This window comes from Trifolium pratense, linkage group LG7 (assembly GCF_020283565.1).
Source record: "Trifolium pratense cultivar HEN17-A07 linkage group LG7, ARS_RC_1.1, whole genome shotgun sequence".
Classification (NCBI taxonomy): Eukaryota; Viridiplantae; Streptophyta; class Magnoliopsida; order Fabales; family Fabaceae; genus Trifolium; species Trifolium pratense.
In genome coordinates this window covers 21,584,645-21,610,815 of record NC_060065.1, presented here as the reverse complement: position 1 = coordinate 21,610,815, position 26,171 = coordinate 21,584,645, and the positions used below count along the sequence as shown (strand labels likewise).

At 33.4% G+C, this 26,171-nt stretch overlaps 2 protein-coding genes across 3 annotated transcripts; both read right to left on the bottom strand.

Moving 5' to 3' along the window:
* LOC123897309 (1-acyl-sn-glycerol-3-phosphate acyltransferase 2-like) lies at positions 1-6,147 on the bottom strand. The gene is made up of 11 exons (XM_045947902.1): positions 5,900-6,147; positions 5,621-5,743; positions 3,858-3,897; positions 3,632-3,705; positions 3,370-3,429; positions 2,557-2,634; positions 2,166-2,324; positions 1,744-1,869; positions 1,084-1,176; positions 501-587; positions 1-387 (listed from the first exon to the last, which is right to left on the bottom strand). The coding sequence occupies exons 1-11, from the start codon at positions 5,978-5,980 to the stop codon at positions 148-150; spliced, it is 1,161 nt and encodes a 386-aa protein (XP_045803858.1). The 5' UTR covers positions 5,981-6,147; the 3' UTR covers positions 1-147.
* A 781-nt stretch (positions 6,148-6,928) lies between these two features.
* On the bottom strand, positions 6,929-25,356 carry LOC123897237 (probable helicase MAGATAMA 3). Of its 2 annotated transcripts, none has more exons than XM_045947791.1 (20): positions 24,988-25,356; positions 24,754-24,904; positions 23,376-23,509; positions 22,995-23,195; positions 20,898-21,089; positions 20,066-20,101; positions 19,462-19,547; positions 18,474-18,524; positions 16,333-16,444; positions 16,155-16,263; positions 15,401-15,498; positions 13,680-13,793; positions 13,503-13,595; positions 12,178-12,231; positions 11,486-11,544; positions 11,301-11,385; positions 8,801-9,169; positions 7,643-7,765; positions 7,469-7,555; positions 6,929-7,375 (listed from the first exon to the last, which is right to left on the bottom strand). In XM_045947791.1, the coding sequence occupies exons 1-20, from the start codon at positions 25,087-25,089 to the stop codon at positions 7,160-7,162; spliced, it is 2,472 nt and encodes an 823-aa protein (XP_045803747.1). In that variant the 5' UTR covers positions 25,090-25,356; the 3' UTR covers positions 6,929-7,159. The 2 variants fall into 2 exon arrangements, with proteins under 2 accessions (XP_045803747.1, XP_045803748.1); XM_045947792.1 differs by having other exon boundaries at positions 15,401-15,500; positions 16,160-16,263; positions 24,988-25,288.
* Positions 25,357-26,171: the final 815 nt, after the last annotated feature.

Below are 26,171 nucleotides of genomic sequence, written 5' to 3'. Positions count from 1 at the left end.
TAATGTGAAAATAATTAATTGATATGCATGCATAATAATACAAGGAAGATTGCATAGGTGATGAAATTTCATAACCAAAAGAATCCACACATAAATGCAAATTAAGTTCCCTATTTATGTATAGCATATTTGAGTAATGTGTGTGATCTACTCTTGTTTGTCATCACTACCCTGCAATTCTTCTCTAGTTTTGGGCTTTGAAGGTGGAACCTTGGCAGGGTTTGAACGCTCAGATTGTGAGAACATAATCAAGATTTGCATCAGTGCAGTGACGATTGCCAAACTAAATACCGAAAATGCAACACCCTTCCAAGAGGATAGTAGTGAAGACCATTGAAGCAACTTAACAGTCCCCGCAACAACGACAAAAATCCATGTTATGACAACCTGTATGTTCCAAAAATAAAGTTGATTATTGACCATGCAAATACCAATAGAGAATAGCTAGCTTATCGATAAGGACAATACGATGTTAGATGTGTTGAGAGGAAGTATCTCACCAGAAGAGACTTTATTGGTCGACCGAGATCCCGTGGCTCATGATCGCTGAATCTGTCATCAGCTATATGTTTGTCTAACAAAGAATCCTGGTGTGCCAAGGGAAATAAGGGAGAGAAAAAGAGACCAAAGTTGTAAAACAATTGAGACTCAAGAATATATACATATATATATGTGACGACAATCTACAAAGACATTTATGCAAATATTACACCGTGTTCACAGAAATGTGTAAAATCAGTTCTTAATAAAAGCTAGGACAACCAAACATAATACTCCTTAAGTAAAGGAAACAAAAATAATACTCCTTCCATTTCTTTTTACATGTAGCTTTTGTAGAAAAAAAAATTGTTCCTTTTTACATGTCGTTTTCAAAGTTAAGTGCAACATTAACTATTGTTTTGTCAATAATACACTTAAGTATTTATTCAAAAAGTAAAGGATGTTATAGGAAAAACACATAGTTTCATCAAAAGTAGTAAAATTTATTGGTTTTCTTGGTTTGTGTAAATAACCTTAAAATGACAACTAAAAAGCAATAGAGAGTATATAATTTGTTAATAAAAAGGTTCAAAGGGTACAAACCTTTGCCACAAATACATCTCGACACCATTGAGCAACAGCTTCATCTGCTTCTGGTAAATCCTTCATCAAATGCCGTTTAATATGCATATGCACCTAGGATTCAGATGAGTACAATTCTAATCAAACGTGACATTTTATAACAAATAAGTGCTAAAATGTCTTTGTAAGAAAGGCAGGGATTCTAAGTAAAGATTCCAAGTAGCTATTTAGAAAACTATTGTTCCCAAAAAGCTCCATTTTTCGAAGTAAAAACAAGCACGAAATTGTGAGGTCACGTCTCTTCTTTTGCACAAACAAAAAGAGTGCCTTTGAAGTCCCCCGGCAATATGTGGCTTTTCAAAAAAGAAGGCTATTTTTTTTTTAACCAAAAAAAAGAAAAGAAGAAGAAAGCTATTTGAAATCACCAAAAAGTTGCAAAACAACCAAGACTCGTCCTACCAAGTAGGATTAGTTATATAGATCAATCAACACACCATTAGGCATTAGACTACATTGAAACCATTTTTCTCTAAAGTTTTAAACCCCAAGGAAAACGGACTTTTTTAGTAGTTTCTTCTATAGTTGTTCACTTTTCTTTTAACTGAATATCTTTTATTTGATTCACTTTTCTTACTGAAAATCTCTGTTTTTGTCCCACATGACCATGCAAAAAAAGCTCACCACTGAAGGTTGCCCCTTGAAGAGTCTTAGCATTGTAGGAGCGGGTGAACTCTTAGGAATTGCCACTGTTACATCATAAACTGCTGGAACAAATGAGCGCATATGACTCACTGCTGAAACAAACCCCTGAAAGCATTATAATTGAGTAAATTTTTCTGAACAAACAACAGAATAGAACAAGAAAACCTAATATAATTGGCTAGCAGCACTGCACGTAATATAATTTCATAGAATAGAAAATCCTGCCAATGATGTGCTGATGTATATTAGTCAAGTCATAATAGTTTTTCTCAAAAAAAAAAAACAAAAGTCAGATAGTTAGCTCAACCAAAGTCATGTAAAACATCTTCAAACTATGGAAGAGAAGCAAGGGAAGATAAAAGACAAACAGAGAAAAGATAGAGAAGTTATTTAAATTTCACCTTAGTTCTTGGAATCAAAACGTTTCTAGGAACAGGCAATCCAGTCGAGGTTGCATATTCCTGAGCGGCTAATAGTTTGGCCTGTGTAAAGCGAGTTCCTTCTACAAAGAGTGCCAACCAAAAGGGAAGAGGGAAATCCCTCAGTTGCTGTAGGCCTGACTGCACATACAATATTACAATTCTAATGAGATTCACAAATAATCAAACAATTTATACACCAGTAGAGAGAATGTGGAGCAATCAGAGAGAGGGAGAGAGAAGTTATTGTAATTTTGCATCTCAGTGCAAGGGTGAGAAAACATTAATGTCAATATAACATGTGCGAATATAAATCTCTTATGAGCATCCAGCATACATATGAATTATATTTCAGTAACCCATATTCCCATACCTTTAATGTGCTTTCATCCTTGGCCCAATTTCTCTCCAAGAAAAGATATTCAGAAAACCACATTGACCAACCAATGACCTGCATATTGGAATTTAGCAGATAGATCGCCATTGACATTAAATAATAATTTTTAATGTTTACTCACGATAAATACAAGCAAAAATTATTTCTAGCTATGTTATAGAAAAACTTATAATGTTTGTTTCTTTCAAACAGGTAAAATTCACTTATAAGTACTACAGTAGGTTAAAAATGATACTAGAGAAGCTCACTATTGGAGTTTTGGGGACATGAAAATAAGTGAGTATATAATAGAGTTCATGGTGTTACATTTTTTAAATAAGCAATGTGTAAATAAAAAGTATAATATATAGAAATTTCATATTTATTTACAAAGATCTAAAAACTTGTTATGCAAGTCTCCAAAACTACATCTAAAATTTAAAAACTGGTACAGTCCTTCCAATAAGCCATTTGTAGAAAATGATGGGTCCAAAAGGCCTTTTATGTGAAAAATTCAATATTGACATTTCAACATAGAACTTTGATTTTTTGACCAAATAACCACAAGCCCACTGCAAGTGAACAGTCTTATGTTTTATTGCCATTAATATGTGATAACTCTAACTAGTCGATAGATCATCCCATTAATTAGCAATCCATGAATACAACACATTCCTGAATTACTTAATCATACATATTCAGTTTATATTATGCCTGACACCCTTGATTGATCCAATTAAGCCAACGTGACTGAGTAAAAAACACTGTCTATCTTTTCATTTCAAACTCATAAAGTTATATGCAACATACCGGCAGAAACTTTGATGATTTCTTCATCACAGCAAGGGTGCTACCAAGGCAACCTGAACGCTATTAAATAACAATGTTCGAAAATCAATGAGTAGTTGAACCACAAACCAGATGAGTCACAAACACAATTTTGAATTTAAGAATCCCATATTTATTATCCAAAAGCACAGATGTATAAGTTCCGATTGTCCTAGTTTGATACCAGAGTATCAAATAAAATACGGTAAAATGTGAAAAAGTTCATACTACATAAGATAATCACCTGAGCTAAAATCCATCCAACAAGCCAATCAATATCACTTTTGTGATTGGATATGACAAGAGCATGTTCTTTACCTGAAAAATTCTAGACAGAATCAGATTACTTAGGTGGAGAAAATGGCCCCAGGAATACTTCCTTTGACCCTTTCCAAAACACAACCACATATGCACAACACAAGGAAGAGAAGGAAAAGACTAGCACAAAATGCATATCACAAGAGGCTTACCCAAGACACGAAAGGTTTCACGATCTGTGAATACTTGGATCTGAAGCAAATGGAACAATAAATAATCAAATTCTTCATATATAAAAGTAATTTAATATGACCAATTTTCCTTATTAGATAAAATCAGATTTTCAGCATTGCAACATACTCCAAAGTAGTTAAAAATTAAAACGATTTGACATAAGGCAGGGATACCAAAAGTATTAAACAACAGAAGAGATATTCAATGCATTGAATTTCCCTTCAATTTCTAATGCCATGATTAACAACCAACAACCTAAGCAATTACGATCCATTTATAATCACAGGAGCCTAGCAGGTCTTTGAAGAATACTTAGAATAGTCCAAAGTCCTAATCTTTCAGACTGCCTTTGAGTTGGAGTTAAAAAAACAAAAAACATTATTGCCATCGATCAAGACTAGTTCAAACAAATAATTCTAAGGAATCAGAGCCTTCATTTGAAAATGATGTGTTCGACTTTGGAATCAGAAACTCTTAACCTTTTTTGTTCAAATAAAAGAGAAGCTCCTCTTCAAGGAGAAAAGAATAAAATCTCTGCCTAAATTGATTGGTAGATCATGGTTTGGTGTGTAGTAAAATCAATTTTCTCCCTAAATCTCAACCTCTTCATAGCAGTTTCATGGCGAGAAATGGTAGAAGAACAAGTTTTATCAAAACAACAGGAGGCAGAAGGAAAGTATAAAGGTGACAAAGATACTTCACCAATCTGCAGCCACATGGATGTAGAAAATCATCATGTAGTAATTGAGAGTGAAAATGGAGAGGGTCCTAACTCAAGTTTTAGGTATATCGTAAAAACCTTAGAATCTGCCATAGGCTAGTTCCTCCATTTCAAGGCTAAAAGCTCTCAATTTGATGAACAAGAAAAACATCAGTGTATGGAAAAAAGGACCATAGCAATGCTTTTTTCTAACTCTCACTCAAAGATCAAATTTGACATTTGACGGAATTTTGAGCACTACTGGAAACAGCTGGATCAGGTTAATTTCCCATTTGAGGTGCTAACTCAGCGGTAAGAGTTTAGCCTTATAATTTCAAGATACAGCGTTCAAATCCTCTCAGGGACGGTTCTGAAATGGCCATTACTGCCAATTTGATTAATAAAAATGACCCCCATTCCCAATTTGTTTTTTTAAAAAGGACCGGGTTAATTCCATTTCCCAAACTTCTACTCAAATCTTAAAGTTCCAATGCTTCCCCAAAACATAACTACCTAGATTTCCACATATTATTTCATTGAATTCAGCCAGGAACTCCAACCTGTAGTCCATCGTAAATCTCACACACACAATAATACACCATAGCCAGATCCAATTGTACATTTCCTTCATCATATACAAAGAAAGAAGGTAGATAATGTTTAACAATTGGTAAATAATGTCTATATTGAACATTATTTTCAATATATAGTAGTAATTAATGGGGCTAAACACTTACCCAACAACGTGACTAACGGAAGCGGCTAGACACTTACACAACAACGTGACGAACCAAGGTTCAAATTCTGACTTTGAGATATACCAATATTTAGTGTCTGACACTCTTCAAATAGAATTACTTTTAATTGACGGAACCTATAGGTAAAAAGTTCTTAATTTTTATGTTATTCTCTCTCACCACAATGTCACACACTATGTATAACAACAAACTAGACACAAAGTTGAAAACAACTAAACAATGCTTCACTACAAACACAATAAGCTAAAAAAAAAAAAAAGAGAGAGAGAATGAATTTAGAAACCTTGACTCCAGCCCACCAATCAAAAATCCAAACAAGCTCCAGCCAAAGAAGTTCTGCAAGCAACCTGTTGATCCGTCTGTGCAAATTCTTTGAAATTGGCCTCACAATCACGAAACATACCGCCTGAAAACACACACAAATTCAACGTCATCATCATTAATCAGAAGAATCGAAATCTGAATCTCAAAAACAATATAGATTGTAATAGAAAAACAATATGATGATGATATTGAAAATAAAGGAAAAAGGGAAAAAAAAAAAAAGGAGAAATGGAATGACCTGAATGAGGTTAACGATGAGACCAGAAGCGAAGAAGAGAATACCCAATGGAACGATCACAGCTGCAGGTGAAATTGGCATAATAATAAACAACTTTACTTTCTCTCCAATTTCAGTTTCAATGGGTTAACGTTGTTTTCTTCTTCATCAAGATCATAATCATAATCATGTTCTGTTTTTTTTTTTTCTTTTTTTTTTTTGTCAAGTTCTGTTCTGTTACTTCTTTTTTGGTAGAAGTTATGTTTCTTACTATGTTATAATAATAATTATTATTATAGGATTATACAATTACGGTCTTTTTAGATTTTATAAAGTAAAATTAACTAAATTATTTATATACATCATATGTAAAGTTAAAGTTCAAACCCCCTGAACACTATACTTATTCATCTTAAAAGGTAAAACTCTGGCAACTAAATTATTTGACAAAACAAAAATATCTTTTTCTAGTTTCTATCAAATTTTATTCTATGTGTCTTTGTTTGTGTGTATGTTTTTTTTCTTTTTTGTGGTTACTCATTTATTAAAAAACAATGGTTAAAATTGAATGATTTTAAAACGGATGATAAAAAATAAATAATTATAATATTTGTATTTATATTTAGTATGAAGGATATGTTTATTTATGGTATAATAATCTTAGTGATGGTATTTCTTTTATAAGCAAAAAATTTAAATGATAAGCAGTAGAAAATATACTCAATCCTTACAATTCTAAGTAATGCATTATTATACCAATAAAAAGAATAGTTATAAATGATATTATCACCCTTGTGATTTCAACTATACATACCAACTAGACCAACCTCCTTAAAAAGAACTACCAAACTCTCAAGTAATACTTCTATCGATTAGATATTTTATCAGAGTTCTATACTGGAGCATAACGAATAATGAGGTCTATTTAATAATCGTTTTGTTCGTGAATGACGAAAAAAAAAGGTCTTCAAGACAAATGTATGGTTTAGCATAACTTTTCTTTGTAGCTTCTTTACCATAAACCTTGGGATAAAAAAAAAAAAAAAAAAAAAAAAGTGTAATTGTTGGTAAATCATTCCAAATCCATAATCATAAAGAAACTTAAGTAGGAAGAGTCGTGAATAAGAGCTTTTTTTCCCCATTTTTTGCATCAAAGATGACATGTTATATTACTATCACTGATTTGAGTCTAGTCCAGTTTACAATTTACCTTAGTCCTAGCAAATTTCATAAATATAACCTTTCTGCTCATCTATACAAATCAAATATCTAAAACTAATCCTAATCATCATAGCCTCCATAATCCATGTCAGCATCACCATCTCCATAATCATTGTCGTCAGCTTGCACTCTATCAAACTGTTCTGTAACATTATCAATTGGCATACCATTGTTTACTGCATTATCATGTTCTGTTGCCTGAGGTGGTTCAGCCGTCTTTACTTGCATGGAAGCAAGATTTTCATCACTTAAAAATGAGGTATATGGTTTAGACACCTACATATGGAAGTACATTCATGTAAAAATGAGTTGAATAACGATAAATTTAAGATTCAAAATCAAGTGTAAATGAATTTTCAGAAGATTTACTTTGAATAAACAGTTCCTTTCCTCAGCACTTTCCACAAGCTTGTTCCATTGTTCACTCCTCCTCAATGTTGAGGCAGAACCAACCACCTGCAGAAAAACAAAAATGTATCACGTTACGGCTAATGTACCAAATGAAATTGTTGACAGTATGTTAGCCCCAAAATGATACAGTACCAACACTGCAGACTTTGCTCTAGTGATGCCAACATTCATTCGCCGGATGTCCTCCAGAAATCCTATACCTCTGTCTTCACTTGCTCTGACACATGAAAATATTGCAACGTCCTTTTCACGTCCCTAAAAAGAAATGAGAGCACTTGTCTTTAGTCACAAATCTAATGTGTCAATCATGTAAGAAGCATATTAGATAGGGAAGAAGCCCATCTTACTCATTAATGCATAACCCATATCAAGACTTCCTATTGAAATTACAAAATATATGACTATTTGCACTATGATTTTTTTGATATCCCAACCCTGCACTCTCCCTTGTTTATTTAAGGTAAAAACCATATCAAGATGTTCAAGTGCAATTACAAATTTTCAATTGACATTATGACTCTTTGGATCTGCCAAGCCTGCAGTCTCCCATTTGTTTATTTATGTTCCTTCGCCACCTATCACAATGGCCACTACCCTTGGCCTTCAAATACAATAGGTTACTGCTGCAGTCTGTGGTTCCAACAATTTAGCAGCAGTGATCTTGGAGGAAAACTGAATATTTCTAATAGCATCTTTGCAATTTCGTGCACATGAAGACGTTAATTTATTTTCCTCCATACTAACCAAAGCTGTAGACGGTGGCTCACAACATTGCAACTCAGACCTAAAGACCAAATCTATGATGAGTTCAGAGAGAATTGACACTAAAACAGAGGAAGACAATGGGGAAATGGAAAGGAGAACTGGTGTGTTAAATAGTGCATGCTACGGTGGAAAATCCTTAAGGAGCATTCCTCATCGGTGATTTAAAGCTTCCATATCTACAATTGCAATAGTGCACACAATATGTGGGTGCAGAACGAACTTGGTGGTCTTAGGGAGTATTTGAATAATGTCTTGATTAGTTACTTAACATATAAATGTTAATGTAATAGCTATTTTTCATAAGATTTTTCAAACACTTACGCAAGTGCTTATGTTATAAGATAAACTCAAAAGTTTTTTCAAATGCCCCTTATAGTAATACTAGATGTCAAGTTAATGATGTTCCAAATAATTAAAATCAGAACCCTATTCAAGTGTTTACAATTATTGATTATTTATTTAACAAATACCAAAAGCAAATACGAAAATGAAGAACACCATATAATTAACATTAAGCTAGTTTACCTGGCAACCATCAACAGTACATATATCTACTACTTGCTCTGCTGACACACCAAAAGTCTCTTCAAAACGTTGTTGGAAGAGCTTGACTTGTTGACTATAGGGTGATATAATTGCAAGTTCGTTGCTTGACTTGAGTTTCGGAAATAATGTTACCAATTTTTGATACAAGAATAGGACAAAATTAACTTCCTCAACATTTATCCATGAACCACTACCAGTTGGCTTAGCTTCTTCTCCCTCATGTATATCAAAGAAGGAGAATGGGCCAAAGCAGCGGTACTTATGCCAATCACGTACTGTCTTTGACTTGACCAACTCCCCATCTGTCAAGGAATTGTCATAAAACTCCCTAGAGGGAAAGCTTCTTATCTGTTTGATCATAATATAATAAAACCCAGAGAGAAAAAGTGTCAGAAAATTTTAACAGATGGAAAACACAATGGAGATGAAAGTAAGTAATAGAACAGAGCAACATAGAGATGGACATTATCTGAAGAAAAATTATAAAGGATTAAATTTAAGGCGAGTGCTAATGTGCACAAGTCTACTAGGTCTTGTACCATGCAAGACTATTCTTAATCGTTGGATCAAAACATTCAACTATACACTTTCCACACCAAATCTATTTCTCCATCATTAAGCTATCTACAACCAAGCCGACAAAAGTGGGGTCTTGACGGTATGGAGGAGCTCCGCGGCGGATCTAAGCTGCGCATTGTTGGCGGAGCATCTCCGGCGTGAGGTACAAGTTGGGTTGAATCGTTTCCCTTTTGACAATAGATTGAATCACCTTCTCCGTCTTTTCTCACCCCCTCCTAGATCAATCGGTCTCTTTTTTCACTCTCTCCCAGATCAATCAATTCATCCCAAAACCGGTGTTGCTCGATCTACTCATGTTTGTGTTGGAATTTCTTTTGGGGTTTTGTATGTGCTTTTTGAGTTTGGGTTGTTAAACACCATCTCTTCCTTTTATTTCACTGTAATTGAAGAAAGTTAATAGAAATCGCAAAGCAATTACAAAGAAATTAAATCCAAATAGTTTCTTCTTCATTTTTCTGGTGGTTGTTGATGGTCATGGACCCATGGGGGTCTCATTTTGGGTTTTTTGGAGAGATGACTGAAGAGAGAGAACCACTGAATGGGAGTGGGGAAAAATTCAGTGTTAAAGACCCACAATAAGATATGATGTGACTTCAAGATCTAATGGTAAATATCACTTGTGCACAATGCACAACCTAATGTGGTTGTTCACATTAGACAAAGCCTAAATTTAAATACTCAAGATCCCACATCTTAATGAGATTGGTATAATCCCTATTATTTCCATTGATGCAATTCAATGAAACTCTATTATAAAGGTTACTATTTTCTTGGCTATGCGGTGAAACCAAATCCTAGGCAAAATATCAAAAGAACACCGGATGTGAAGCTTTGAATATTTCTCCAAGTGTTCCATTTGTAATCTGTATTCTTCAATTTAAACCATTCTCTCAAACTTCTATTTATAATTTCTAATATATTTATTCAATTTCAAATATTGCCTTGACCAGTTTCCTGACTGCATATCATCAAATTTGATTCTTCCAAAACCAAAATGCAATTTTACTCAAATTTACTAAACACATCAAACTTTTGGACCTAATCTATATATATCACTCACAGTAACAGAGTAAATTTGGTCCCTGGTTTTGCGCGGCTATTGCTGGGAAACTTCTTTTTACCAAATAATGCCTTCAATCCATCAAGGATTCTGCCTTCATTCATCCAGAAATCCCACTTTCAGCGTATAGATCTTAACTTACTTCAACCACCAAACTTATCCTTGATGAAAACATAACCTTAAAATTCCAAACTACATTTTATCCAACTGACCTATGTCCCCAAGTAGGCTCCTATGACCAACGAACCTGACAATTCTAGGCTATCACATAGTGTCAGCATTCTTCATCCTAATATACGCCCATTAGGCCTTAAAGTTTAAGCAACTACAAATCTGAACTTGAAGGGCTGTAAAGTCTTCTTACTGAAATTACATTGGATTCCCACGGTAAGACAGCAAATCAATTTAGCTTAATAGTGTACAGTTAATAAAAAAAAGAGAGAAGGGGGCCACTAATCACAGCCATATGATACTTTTGAAACTTAATTTTATGGTGCATGTTTTAGGCATGCAGACTAACAGTATCTGCACGTTTAGACTTATTTTGAATTGGCTTGCAAGGAAAAGGTTTTAGAACAACAATTATTATGAAGTTGTTGCCCTATAGTCTACCAAAAGGACAATTTGTTATATTTGTTCCGGTATCAAGGGTTTGTATCAAATAGTACATGCTGATGAGAAATCTGGCAAATAAAAATACATTAGAACTTAGAAGTATGTACCTAGTTTCCAAAGGGAGCTATGTCATGTTTCAACCTCTGGATATTAATTTGATCACATAATAAGCACATATATCAAACAAAACAATTTTGCAGGAGTTTGCTAAACATAAGCACAAACCTCAGGATGCATTCGATATTGTGTCTTCAACATTTTAATGGGATAACCAGCCTGCATCAGTCTTTCAAATAAACTTGTGCCATATCTTAAGTTCATGAAACATAAAGACACAAAATTCAGGTCTTAAACAAAATATTGGATTAATGTATCAAATCTATACAACTATGCCCAACATATTTGCTTACCCGTGATTCTTAGCAATGTCTGAAATTACAGTTGCTGGAAGTTGAGCTGGATCACCAACCTTAGAAAGTAGCAAGTAAAAGTAACAATGGTAAGAATAACATATGCCTAAATGATTATCCAAGTGTTTATTCCAGCACATTTTTTAAAGGTTCAATTATAATTGTTGCACAATACATTTGGCAATCCTTGTTTAAACAAATAGAAAACATGAATTATGCATTTCTTTTCTATATACTACCACCTGTTTAGAAGTAACATGTCATATAAAGAGATAAAGTAAATCAAAAGAATAGGCAAAAATCGTTATCCTTTCATATTGACAATCACTATAATCTACTAATTGCAAATAGTAACAAGTTAACAAAAAAACTCAATAACATAACCAGGAACGGTAAAGGTACTATAATAATTCACTTTCTTCACATATTTTGTCAAAAGGTATTTCGTCAAAAAAAGTGTTGATTTTAGTCCTTGACTTTATTGGGGCACTTGGCAAGATTTTATTGGGTCAGGTATGACGTCAGCGACTAAAAGCAACAGTTTTTGAATTTGCAGCGGTTGAATCTAAACAAAAAAAAAACTTTCAGAGACTAAAACCAAAAAAACGTTATAGTGTCGGGAACTAAAACATATTTACCAAACATAAAATAGTGCATAGTTCTATAATGAAAGGAGCAGCAATTAAAATTACCAGAAAAACTTTTTTACACTGATTGGCCAAGGGAACAAGAGTTGCAGGTTCCACCTGTTGAGAAGTAACATATATAAAGAGATAAATTAAGTCAAAAGAATAGGCAAAGTCGTTATCCTTTCATAACTGACAATCACTAACCTACTCATTACAAATAGTAACAAGTTAACAACAAAACTCAATAATATAACCAGGAACCATAAAGGAACTATAGTCTTTTGGGTATTCTATGATTGCTCTCTGTAGAAAACACATATATGCCACTTCTTTTTTTTTTACACAATATATGCTTATGTCCTATCATTTTCTCTTTGTTTATCTTTTTATTCAACATGGTGTCATCCATCAGGAGTCTTGCTTCTAAATTAGAAAGAAAACTGTTGTTTCAAGATAACAGGGTTTGGGCTTCTAAGTTGAGCGGCTCTTGATTGTGTTTGGATTCTGCTACTTGATGCAGACATGGATACTTCACTGTTGAATCCATGGTGAATGGATTTCAGGCTTTGTCGGTATGTAGGGATTGTGTGCCCAGAGCTGAGAACTCTGAATTTATAGTAACAACCAAACTGCTATATTGCAAATAATCATGTGTTTCATGGGAGCAAAACATGGAAGCCAAATGCCTACTTGATAGGAAAAGCTTCAGCACAGGCTAATTTTGCACAAAGATGCTCAAACTTAAGGAAAAGCTTCACTTAAATACTTATTTTACGGTTTCTTAGCTCTTTACCATCAACACTTTGTCCTAAACATAGTAGATCTTATAGCTACGTGATATTTTCTCCTTAAAGCTTGAGTTGTACTCTTCCATCACAATTTATACTAGAAGCATTGTTTATTTTCATCCAATCTACTTGACTCATATATATGCTTAACATCTCTCTCCGTATCTCCCAGTCATTTTGTATGATGAACCAAGATACTTAATCATGAAAACCTATGAAATGATATATTTTCTGATTTTCACGTATAAAAGCTAGAATTCGTGGGCCACTTACTAAACTTACATTCCATATACTGTTCTATTTCTACTTAAACTGAAGTCATATGCTTCCGAGGCTTGTGTCCACATACACCATGGCACCGGCTATTGGGTATCTTTAGTATGTAAAACTAGACAAATATGATAAAGTAAGAGCTCAAAGTTGACCCTTATTGGAGTTCTATAGTTATGGAGAAGCCTTTTATGATCTCCCCATGACAGTCGCGCAATATTTCTAGGATATGAAGGAACTAATTTAGACCAAATTTTGCCAAATAAAATCATATTCAAAACAATCTAACAGGTGATTCAACAATTAAACAGAAGAAGATTTCACTCTTACAGCTTGTGCGGCTTCATCTATAATCACTACATCAAACTTTCGACTTAGTTTACTGAAAATATGTGAACCACTAAAGCTGAGGGTGGAGAAGACCTGCCAAGATCAAATAAAGTAATGAGAAGATCACATTGCTTTTTGCATTTTCTTTTAATTCAACTTAAAGCTTAAAATAAATACAATTGTGGCCTCATCCAAAATTGCAGCCCGGATACTGTCATCATGGCTTCCTGCAGAAGCATTACTCTGCTTATCAGTTGATGATTTGTTGGCACTAGCACGTTTTTTTTTCAGCTGCAAGTCAAATTTTAAACATCAAAATTTGGCCCCTAATGACATTTGTAATTCCATATTAATCATAGGTAAATATTAAGGTACAAGTTAATGATGAAAAATAATTTCTTTTTCTCCAAAAGGAAGCTAGAATGAAAAAAGAAAAATGTTTTGCAAAATAACCTAATCCAAACATGCGCTAGATAAGATATCAAGTTTAGCATCCGGTTTATTATTCAAAATACCCGCTTTGTCTCATTATAAGTGTCCCATTGGAGTTGTGCACAGATCTTAAAGAATGATTGTTTGTGTTGATTTCAATGATAAAATGATTTTCATTTACTAAATTAATATACTAAAACATCAGTATTAATTTTGCCTTGAGCTGATCTGGATGAATAAACTGAAGAATGATGCAAGTTTTTTATTTATAACAATAACAGATCAAATTATCCTATTCTTGAATGATAGGTACCAAAATTATGAAGGCACAAACAGAACTAGTATTTAAAAATGAAAGTGAATATCTATATTAAAATCTAAGGCATTGGTTCTTCCCTCACCAATGATATTTGGTTAAGTTATCTAAGGATGGCTCTGATCTATTCCCTGATCCTACATTACATAGATTCACTATCTGTGGGTGCTTGCTCTCTAGTACGCTACCATCACTAGTCCTGATATTTGATTCTTTGTCAACAAAGTTTGGAAATATATTTCTCAACCACGTGAAGCCCACTGGACTGTAATCAAACAAATTTTGCCTTATTCCATCTCATATGGACTACCACCATTGCATCCCATTTCATCTTAATTCCTTCCCCTATATGCTTACTTGATGCTAATTGGGGATCTGATCATGATGACCACATATCCACTTCATGTGCTTGTGTATTTCTTGGACCAAACCTGGTGTCTTGGTGGGGATAAGAAACAACCAATCATATCTCATTCAGGCGCACAAAGATAGAGTATAGAAGTTAGCTTTGGCTACATCTGAATTACTTTCTATTCAGTCCCTTTTAACTGAGTTAGGTGTCTCACTCTCATACTCAACTCCCGAAGTATTCTGTGATATAACTTAAACACCATTGCCCTTGCACACAATCCAGTTTTGCACTCCATAACAGCACATATGGAATTGGATTTATTTTGTCAAAGAGGTCACACAGAAACAATACCATATTATGCACACAGAAGCAAGCCTCTTAAGACCAAGGCCTTATCTCCTACCAAAGTCACTGCCTTGCGCTTCAAGCTAACTGTGTGTGATGCATCATCACCTCACCCAGCTTAGCTTGTGGGGGACTATTAAAGGAGTGAATCCACTCAAGTTACCACTAGCTAACCCTACACTACCCATATAACCAACTAACTAACTGAAGTTATTTACTGACTCAGAACCTATGAATGAGTTTATGACTAAATTCATCATTCATTGTAATCATTCAAGAATTCAATCCAATAACAAATTCAGAATCAATCAATTTATATTCTCTCTAGAATAGCTTTAGATTTCTAGTACATAACATTTTAGGGAAGTAGTGATACGAAAGATTAAATAATAATGATGGTAGTTGCATAGCTACTTTAAGAAATATTTGATCTAATCTGATTCATCAACATACAAGTTCGTCCAGGGAAACTGCCTTGATAGAATGGTGTGCTTTGAGACCAATTCTCACAATGTTTGGGGTATAACTTCGGTTATTTTCATCATGGATACCTACGAACATCCATGAACAATAATTAAAAACTAAATATATAATCATAAGAAATATACATATACAGGAAACTGACGGAAAAAAAAAGAGAAATATTAATTACTTACTAATTAACAAGTGAAGAAAAATTAAAATTAAAAATACAATTTCAGTCCAGTCAGCTTATAACACGGCATACTTACAAGGGCCAACTACTAGCCACACAACCTTGAGGGCAATAACATCATAGTAAGGGCATCCCTGGTAAATTTTAACCCCCGCCCAAAACTAATGTCATCACTACAATCAAATAGAAAACTAAAATGGGGGGTAAAATCAAAAAGCAGTAAAAATATCGTCTTTGCTTTTAAAATATATTATCATTCCAATTGTGCAAATCTCAGAACTGTAAGCATTACATTTCAATGTAGAATTACTTTCAGTTGATTAATCATCAAATACTGTCTGCTATCTGAACAGTAGTATTGTCAACTCATGCAAGTGAATGGACAATAAAAGTATAATCTTTTTCCCTTAAGAAAGGCATTGACGTAAAACAATATAAAATAAAGGCATCGACGTAGAACAATATAGTATGTTAGAAGAAAAAACTGAACTAAGTGTGGCTATTATTGCTTCATATAGAAAGACAACAAGAAAGGCAAGTGAAAAATCATACCTCCACCACTGAGAACCCGCAACACAATCTCATCAAGGGCAGAATTTGATGGGGCACATACTAGAACTCGTACGCGATACTTACGAGTTGAAGTTGTAACTTCAGGTTTCTGATCAAACCCATGATAATTAGACAATATTTTGCAAAACCAGAAACTCAACTAGTGAAAAGTACTTACTAATTCATTTCCAGTTGTTGGGAAAAAACCATCATCGCCATCTTTTGGCATCAGACTATCCCTTGGATTAATGCCATGTAACCATGGTGACGCCAGTCTCCAATGTCTAGATCTGTCAAAAGAAAAGACAATAGAAAAATTGTTAAAATTAAACTTCTAGCAAGACAAATATAGTACAATCTACTAACAAAGATATTATAACAACCATCTTTCTTCTCTTTTGGTTAGTATGGTTTCAGGGCATAAATGGTCAGCATCGTAATTTGATTCTTAAACGAATAAAACTGAAGATGGTGATGCAAATTTACAACGGTGTATAACACGACAAAGTAAAATCAATCAAGAAGATGAAAGCAGAGTGAGCGTATCATTTAAGAGGAACATATGGCAATGCAATGGAGTATATATGTTGGTTAATCAAGAAATTCGCCAACTATTATAAGATTATTACTTGTGCAACATCATGTAAAAAATACCAAGATGAAAGAGGGAGCCATTATGCATAAGGAATACTAAGATGGCCATAATCAACTTTATAAGTTCAAAAGTTGACTGCCATAAGAATATGGCAAATCATTCAAATAACATAAATTATCTAATTATTGTGGTATTCATGTTCCTATTTGCTTGAAACTGTACCTAGTTGCATCCGAGGTGTCTATGAAGTGTTTGATATGAGTACAACTTTTTATTTTGAAGTGTTCGACATGAGTACAACTTTTTATTTTGAAGTGTCCATGCCTCCTTAAACAAGTACCCAATAATCGACTGTTTAGATTTCTACTTTAAGCAAAGTGTCTTAATAAATAACAACCTACTTATTATTCAAATTCAAATATTTTCATTGGTCTGGAAATTCTAAATCACACTTGGAAAATGCAGGTATCAAACAAATGATTTAATAACCCAAAAGACTGAGAATCATGATCATGCCCTCAGCTTTAAATAATCTTCAAAGCATCATGTGATGTAATGTAAAGTCAAACCAACTTAGCTGAAGGGAAACCAAGAAAAGTTGCACTTTGTTGCTATTAGTTTCTTGATACTTATATTTACAATAAATACTGGTTTTTACATGTATTGCAATTCCAATCTGACTCAAAACCATTTCAAATAGGAATTACTGGAAGTACAGCAACAGAGATAACATGTATAACACAAGAAGCCAGAATGAAACGTGAAGAGCAGTTCGATATCTCATCCATAGGATAAAAATTATCGTAAAAATGTCTCAATATGGAAATAAAAAGAACAATATAGTCTGAAATTAGAATCACAAGAAAAACCAAAATTCATGAAAGCTAAGCGCCCCCGTTTGGGGTGGTTTTCTGTTTTAAGTTTTGAAATTTACAAAAACCAAAACAAGGCTTCGAACATAAAAATAAATATTGAAAATAAATAATGCATTTATTTAGTAGTAATTTAAATAATAGTGGTTAAAAGTGATGGTTGTCGGCAAACGGCTGCAGAGTGGTGATCAGTGGTGGTTAGAGTGGTAGTCGATGGAAGTCAGATTGGTGGTCGGAGGTAGATGGACTGGTGAATGGCAGTGGTCAGAGTGGAGGTCGGTGGTAGGAGTGGTGATTGAAGGTGGATGGAGTGGTGACAAAAGGTGGTTGGACTGATGATCGGAATGGTGGTTGACGATGGTCAAATTGGTGATTGAAGGTGGTTGGAGTGGTGACCGATGGTGGTCGGAGTGGTGATCGAAGGTGGATGGAGTAGTGATCAACAATGGTCGAGCTGGTGGTCGGTGGTGGTCACATTCACATTGGTGTTTGGAGTGGTGGTCATAGTGGTAGAAGTGGTGGTCAAATTGACGATGGTGATGGGTGGTGTAGTGATTGACGGTGGTTGGAGTAGTAGTTGGTGGTAGTTGGACTGGTGGTCGGTGATGATCGGCGGTGATCAAAGTAGTGGTTGGCGAGCACTGGTGGTAACGTGTTAGCATAAAAAAAAATTAAAAAAAAAAATTATAAAACCTATTTTTATGGTTTTGAGATTCAAGTGAGAACTGAATTTCAAATTATGTAAAAAATCAATTCAACCCTGTTTTACCCTAATATATTTTGTTTTCAAATTAAACTTTTAAAACCAAAAACAAAAACTTGCAAGTGTAGAATTGTCAAAACAAAACTTACTTTTCCTCTATTGGTAATTGTGGCCCCTGCTTTAGCTCGTAGGTCCCGCTCCTAAAAAGTAAATAGAAACAAATATATAACATAGAGATATATAAGGCAAAAATGTGAGCATTTATAGGTAATGTACTTAAGGGCATACTTTGTAGAAGAGAAAATTGCTTCAAAATTTCACCTCTACTAGAAATGCCATTAAGATCACGTCTTGCTCAATACTCCCTCCGGTCTCGAATATACGCAACAAAAATTGTAAAACTATTGGTCTCAAATATAAGCAAATTCAACAATCATTATTCTTTTTAATTTTGTCATTCCAAATTTATCCTTGAATTATTTAAACTATTTTTCCACATTTGTTGATATTCCCATGTTCTCTATTATTTCCAAGGAGAAGCACTTATACTCCCATTTCGGTTGGCAAAGCCACTACCTCTAAGCACTGATACTGATGATGCAGTGTCATTCTCTACATAATCAATGTACTCAGGGTTTAAATCTATATCTGAGGCATCTTTTACTATCTTTTGAAACACTAACTAGAACATTATGGTACACAAGACAAGAGAATCACTTCAAATACAAGGAGTCTAAACCGTAAATACTTGCACTGGTGTTAAAGATTAGTTAAAATTTCAAATCATGCGATTTTTAATTTAATCAGTTTTTTATTTTCAGCTGAATTCAATTTTACGTGGTTAGTTAGTTTGACGATATACAAAAGGTAAAGAATGTGAAAAGTTGCATACTCCAGAGTGATTATTGTGGTTGTACTGGTAGTAGTATATCTAGAATCATTATCATTGTTTTAAATAAAGAAAAGGGCAAAATGGGAAGTCTGATTATATTTTTAATCAATGCAATTAATTAACTTTCTTAATTTTTTTTCCCTCTTAAATATGAGACCGGAGGGATTGCAAGATAACAATAGAAGCCAGAAGCAGAATTATTAGTCATAAAAGACTAGAGAGATATATAAAGATATTATACTTACTTTGACTGTACTCTTGTTGGAGTTGCATGTAAAATGGTACTTAGAATCCCAAGTATGGTCTGAGTCTTCCCAGTCCCTGGAGGCCCCTAAAATGAGTTGGTTAGATTCAATTATTAGTTTTTCCAAAAGGGTGTAACTACACAATGACAAATGAAGACAGAAGCCTTACAAATATCAAGCAAGTGGATAATGCAAGTCAGATGGAAATTACAGAACCAAATACATTATCAAGAAAAAGGACCTCACAATATACTATAAATGAACATCATAGGCTATGCTCTGGTGGTAGTAAATAACAAACTGTCTCACCCAAAAACTGCTGTGCAAGCTTTGTATGATAAGAAACACAAGGCAAACAATAAATTAAATCTGGCCAATCTGTTTCTTAGAACGCTAAAAACCATCAGCTTGATCTTTTCGCATGTCAAAAAGAAAATATGAACTAAAATCCCTTTTTCCCTAAGCCATAAAATTTCCCAATTCCCAACAATAACAAACTAGTCTTAACACAAAAATTCAATATAAACATATTACATAAAACAAAAGGAAAGCATCCAAAAAAATTACAACAATTTTACTGTAGAAGCAAGGCACACAGACAAACCTGTATCAGGACAAAGGCTTTTGATGATAGACCAGCCTGCAACAGGAAAATAAAAGTTTACTATGGAGTAAAATAAATGGTGCACGAGCTTTATAAGAAATTTACACCACAAAAAATTCCTTGATGAATTATGTGTCAATTAAAAAAACAGAAAAATCTTCATGAGAAAGTGAAGAGTGACCATTGACCAAAAGTGTTTATTTCTTTATCATTTGAAGGGTGATCAAATATCCCTTTGCCATCAAGTAGGTCGGCTCATTGTTCAACCAATAGAAGAGTGAGTATGTGGATGAACTTTAAAATAAAAAAAGCTAAAAGAAATTATTATTGCAAAAGTTAATTTTGAGAAAATATGTTGTTCAAACGTTAAAATGTATTTGAAGATTGAATCCAGACAGACAACAGCTTTTAAGTTGGACTGAAAAAGTAAAAGTCAATGCCTTTAACAATGTTGAGTACAAGTAAAATTTTGAACATGTAGAGAATAAAGAAACAGATGACAAGAAACATGTTGAAAGTATAAGCAAAACATGAAAAGGAGAAAAGAGAAATATAAGACTCTATATAATAATTAAGAAGTCATATATCACATATTTTAAGCATAACATCCTTTAATTAAATACCATGTCTCAACTTGACAATATGCCATCTTAATAAATTTCCAGACACTTGTTTCCAAACAATATAAAGTTACTGATAATGACACAGAGGAACAACCTGGCATTTCTTTGAAAAATACAAAATAAAAACAAAAGGATAATTAATAAAAGCTAAAACCAGGTTGGGAAATACATTTTATTTAATGCATTGAATTTCTAGAGTAAAAACTTACAGTTATGGCCTCGTGTTGATATTGATTGAAATTTTCTTTTACATGTTTATCCAAAGGTAATGGGATTTTCCATCCCGCAGCTTCCGTACCAAAATCCTCTCCACCAGCATTTAATATTAAATCCTTGAATAGGAGAGAGCTTATTGTTTTTATAGCCACATACTCACGAGCAATGGTAGATAAATTGCACATCTGCATATTTATAATAATTTTCTGGTAAGAAAACAATAATTAAAACCTGTAAACATTTTATAAACTAATAACACAATTCATCGGTCAAGGATTAAAGCACCCTAAATATAAAACAACACACAAGTGGTATCACCCTATAAAAATAACATTTGATTGACTGTGCCTTAGAGGTGAAGTCTTAGGGAAACAAAGAATTCAATTTCTGGCTTTGTGCAACGGCAATTGGCGCCCTCGTGTTGGTTATATTTTGGCTGTTTCAGTAATCAATATACTCTAGGTTATTTGGTCTTATCGAAATTCTCTCAGATTTAAAAATAAGCAGGTTTCTCTCTTCCTTGGGTGAAGTCGATATTTTTAAGGCTTTTGGTGTTTCTTTCTAGTCTTCCCAGTAAAGTTCCTCACAGCATTTAAGGTATTTGGGTTCCTCCTCTTTGTCACTGGATCGAAGTTAATACTAATGGAGCTGTTAAAGGAATTCTTGGTCATACTGGAGGTGGTGGTACTTTTCGTGATCAATACTGGGTCCGTTGCTGTCTGCTTTTCTCTATATTTGTATATTAATTATGCTTTTCAGGCATAATTTAAGGAAGCAATGTTTGTCAGTTAATTAACATTTCAGAAAGGTTGGTTAAATTTTTACTTAGAATGTGATCCTACTCTAGTGGTCAGTTGTTCTTCTCACCTAACGTTGTTCCTTGGAGACTCGGATCTAAATTGTGCAGTTGTCTGCAATTGATTTCCTCAATGCAATTCAAAGTTTCTCACATTTATAGGGAAGGCAATAATTGTGAGGATAAATTGGCAGTTTTGGAGTTAGTTCTTGATGTTATTCTTGGTGGAATAATATCCCTGTTTTTATTAATACAGACTTCTTTTGTCAAAAGTTTGGTCTATCATTTTTTCTTTTGTCTGGGTTTTGGTTTTGTCCGCCAAGTTTGTTTCTCTTTATTTTTAATAATATTTTGTGTTGGTTGTTTGTCAGCTTAGGTTAGCGGTACCAACATAATTGGGATGGCTGATCTTATCTATCGCATTTCTCCCAATTCATAAAAAAAAATACATAGCTAAAAGTGAAATGTTTATATGTATATGCTAGATTTGTTGAATAAAATGCAAAACGAATATTTGAAAACTGCTAATGCTAAATAGAACTTTCTTTGACCAGTAAAATAAAGGACAGGTAAAAGTTTAGACTTTAAGAGGTTGCCACATTTTCTAGGTCAGTGCATACCACATGCCTCAACAAGTACTTACAGTGGTACTTACTTGATTACAAATAACCTACCAATTGAGAAATAATCAAATCCATGACCTTTTCATGGACTAGCCAATCAAAAAAATAATCTCAATTGCAAAACGGACTTAAATATAATGATATTCGAACTTTTTTATAAACTAGCCAATCTCCTCACTCCTCCAAATATACCTGACATGTGTAAAATTACATACATACAACTGAATCATATAAAATGCATCAAATGCAATTATTTTCATGTAACTGAACCAATGCAAATATTGTCAATGGAAGAAACTGTTGTGAATAAAAGAACGTATTATGAAATTGCTATGTTTAGTTATCTCAGGCGGTTCAACTATTCCAGATAGACCTAAGAAGTGCCTATAAAACAAAAAAACGATATTTCTCGAATTTCAACAGACATAATACAAAATTATCATTATCTTTATCAACAAAAATCTAATGCACAATCCAAAAGAACTGTTCACTAAAAGAAATTAAAACATCAAATATATTTAACAGAAATAAAATTTGAGGGACATTCAAATTCACAGTTGACATATGTAAAATATCTTTGTAAGAAACGTTTCTATTATAAATCCTAAGAGAGTTTAAACATAATATTTGATACATCTAGCAAGAATAAAATGCAAGATAAACCAAGTTACCTTCATAGAATACAATTGTGCGTTTGTCCCACGTATATGAGAACGCATATTGAACAGCCTCGGGCAAGATTTCACATTATTTGTATGTAAATGAGAGTACTCTCCAGCTAGATAGAGTCTAAGTCGAAGAATTCTTGATTCAGAAAATCTTCGCACCTCTTCCACCAAAGCAAATGCATGCGGATTATTGTCATCCACACACTTCCCAGTATTGAGTATTGACAGGTAAAAAGATAAAATATGTCAGTTTGAGTAGGTGAACAATTCAAACAATCCAAGGGAGAACAGTGCAGAAATAAGACATATACGAGAGCAAAATCCAGTACGTGTATATCGTAGCAGGACATGCAAAGTCCAAAAACACACAATCTTCGACCGTACCTCTTTTTTTGAAATCAATAACATATCATTCTGTGATATTGATTCTCCCTCATTCATTTCACAAATATATTCTAGAAAATCAAAGTCATCTGACTCTTTGTAACTCTGTACCACCCCAAGCTTCCATTCAGCCCCTGCAACCAACAAAATTGAAAAAAACTCTTCATCCACATTTGTCAAATTCCAAACTTTAAAACAAGAAAACCACTGCAGTGCCCATTTTTTAATTTTAACAAACAAAGACAATCACAACTTAGAAAATCTCTCCTTTGGATAAACTTGCCCATAAGAACCACCAGGAAGAAACGAAGTTGAAATAGTCTTGCAATAACCATGATTATTCTAACTACTATCATCTCTCATAAGTTTAAATTAACTTATGCATCTCAATTTTTCAGAAACTATGTCGTTCAACTTATCCATATACATCTGTAAAATTATAATGGCTTGTCAAAGAGTGAGAAATTGAATACTTATTTCAGTTGAGAAACTTTTATAAGCTAGATGCTAGCTCATTCAAGCTTCATGACAAAAACATGTATTTGGTTACTAACTTGTGAAAAAGATTGTACAAATTTATAGTTACATATGAAAGTTAGAAATATGTCATGTCCAACCTATGCACTCACAGTAATCATGGTATACTCATTTCAACTTTTCTTTTCCTATAAGCCTTGTCGAAAGTTAATTTAAATTGACTAATAGCCTTAGTTGCCTTCAATCAAACTATGGGAATGTACACAAACACACACAGCAAAGACCTCTGAGACAAAATCATGAACAATAGGCCATATGCATCTAGGGGTCCTAATTTTAAGTTTGTAACAGATAGGTCTTTAAGTTTTTTAAGTATCAAATTGGTCCTTTAAGTTTATAACAAACTACATTGTTACCCTCTTTAGTATCAAATTGGTCCTTAAAGTTTGTAATAGATTACATCATTACCCCTTTAAAAGGGTAACATATTAATTAGTTACAAACTTAAAAGGACCAATTTGGTACTTAAAAAACTTAAAGGATCAATATGTTACAAACGTTAAACTAACCACTCCGTTAATTAGTTACAAACTTAAAAGGACCAATTTGGATACATCTGGCCTGAACAATATACTACTACTAGTTTTGTAGTGTTATAGCATGGCAAAACTTTAACTAACCACTCCGCTATTGTTATGTTATACACGATTTAGGACAAAGTATTGTCAAATAACCGGCTATAGCAATACAGTATAGTGAAATTTAAACAAACGGCTGCTTTTCGCTATTCGCAATAGACAACACTGACTATTCTACTACAACTACTACTAGTAAATTAGTAAGCATTAAAATAATTAAAAAATGTTAAAAAGGAAGCAAAATAGTTGAAAGAAAAAAATACCATTTTCTTCCTCTTTGCCTCTAATGATTTGGGCTTTGGCTTCTTCAAAAATGAGGGGTTCATAGGTGTTAATATAATCATCAACATCTTTGTATTGTTTCTTCACCTTAACGAGTTTCTTCGAAGCAGAAGCATTAGTTCTTCTCTGATTCTGAAAACACAAAATATATAAGATGAATTTAGGGATGAATAAACAACAAATGAATGAGATAGAGATAAAGGGGAATGAATTACCTCGGATTCGTCAAGAAGATTATTGCAATTCCAACTAAGAATAATCCGGTAAAAGCGATGGATTACAGCTTCTTCTTGAAGTTTTTCCTTATCCAACGCCATAAGAATGAAGTGAAATAACGAGAGTGAGAGTGTAAAACCCTTCGATGAACTGTAACTGCTTGGCGGTTACCGATTTCACGACAGCCTGCAACTTGGCGGCCGCGTGGAATGCAAGGAAGGGCGGGCGGGACACTGAGAGAAATTGTAAGACTGGAAAAGGGTTTCGAATTTTTCTTTTAATTTATTTAATTTAATAAAAATCGAACCAAATGTGTAACCGGCGTTCAAATGGTTCAAGGTTAAAACACTTAAACCCCGATCAACCCTTTTTATTTAAATATATATAATTTTTTTCTTTTTTCAACAAGATAATTTTATATTTTTATATGAGTTATGATCCGTTGACACCAGGTGTCAAACTTTAATTTGACACCAAATCTCAACCGTCTATTTCTTTTAATCAAAGGCTAATAATAATTTCCTATATTAATTCATGTGTGTATCTATTTAGGAGATTCCTTATTTTTAGGTTGCATAAAAATTTGATTTGTTGTTCTACCAAAAAAAATTGATAAGCATTCTACCAAAAAAAATTAATTTTTTTTTCTACAAAAAAAAAAAATTGATTTGTTGTTCTACAAAAATAAATTGTTGTTATCCCCGTCATTACTATTCTCCTTGCGTTTTCATTCTCATTTGCTTAACTGCCAATGTCAATTGCAAACTATGCACATAAACAACCTACTACCAAACTCAATTTAATTAAAATTGTTTTCTATACTAAAACCGATAAAATTGAATTTTTATACCCATATATACCATGATTGATGATTCATATATGTACTTGCTTTCAATGATTTATAACCTATATGTCCAATAGATTCCTAAACTCAATTCATACATCATGAGAATGAAAACGTAAAGGGGAATAGTAATGTTTGGGGTGATTGAATAACAATAAATCAATTTGTTTTCTAGAGCAACAAATTATTATTATTATTATTTTATTTGAACAATTTTTTTTTGGTAGAACAACAAATCAAATTTTTATGCAATCTAAAAATAAGGAATCTCTTAAATAGATACACACATGAGTTAATATAGGAAACTATTATTAGCCTTTGATTAAAAGAAATAGACGG

Bases quoted from the DNA above. Each gene is read 5' to 3' on its own strand.
- LOC123897309 (XM_045947902.1), bottom strand. From the start codon at position 5,980: ATGCCAATTTCACCTGCAGCTGTGATCGTTCCATTGGGTATTCTCTTC. The intron at 3,898-5,620 runs GTTTCTAAATTC...CATTTGCTTCAG, and splicing joins ATTGGTGGGCTGGAGTCAAG to ATCCAAGTATTCACAGATCG. The intron at 2,635-3,369 runs GTATGTTGCATA...TCCAATATGCAG, and splicing joins AATCATCAAAGTTTCTGCCG to GTCATTGGTTGGTCAATGTG.
- LOC123897237 (XM_045947791.1), bottom strand. From the start codon at position 25,089: ATGGCGTTGGATAAGGAAAAACTTCAAGAAGAAGCTGTAATCCATCGC. The intron at 23,196-23,375 runs GTACGGTCGAAG...AATACTGGGAAG, and splicing joins TATTGATTTCAAAAAAAGAG to TGTGTGGATGACAATAATCC. The intron at 13,596-13,679 runs GTATTTATTTTA...TGATCTTGGCAG, and splicing joins TTTTGGATGAGGCCACAATT to GTCTTCTCCACCCTCAGCTT.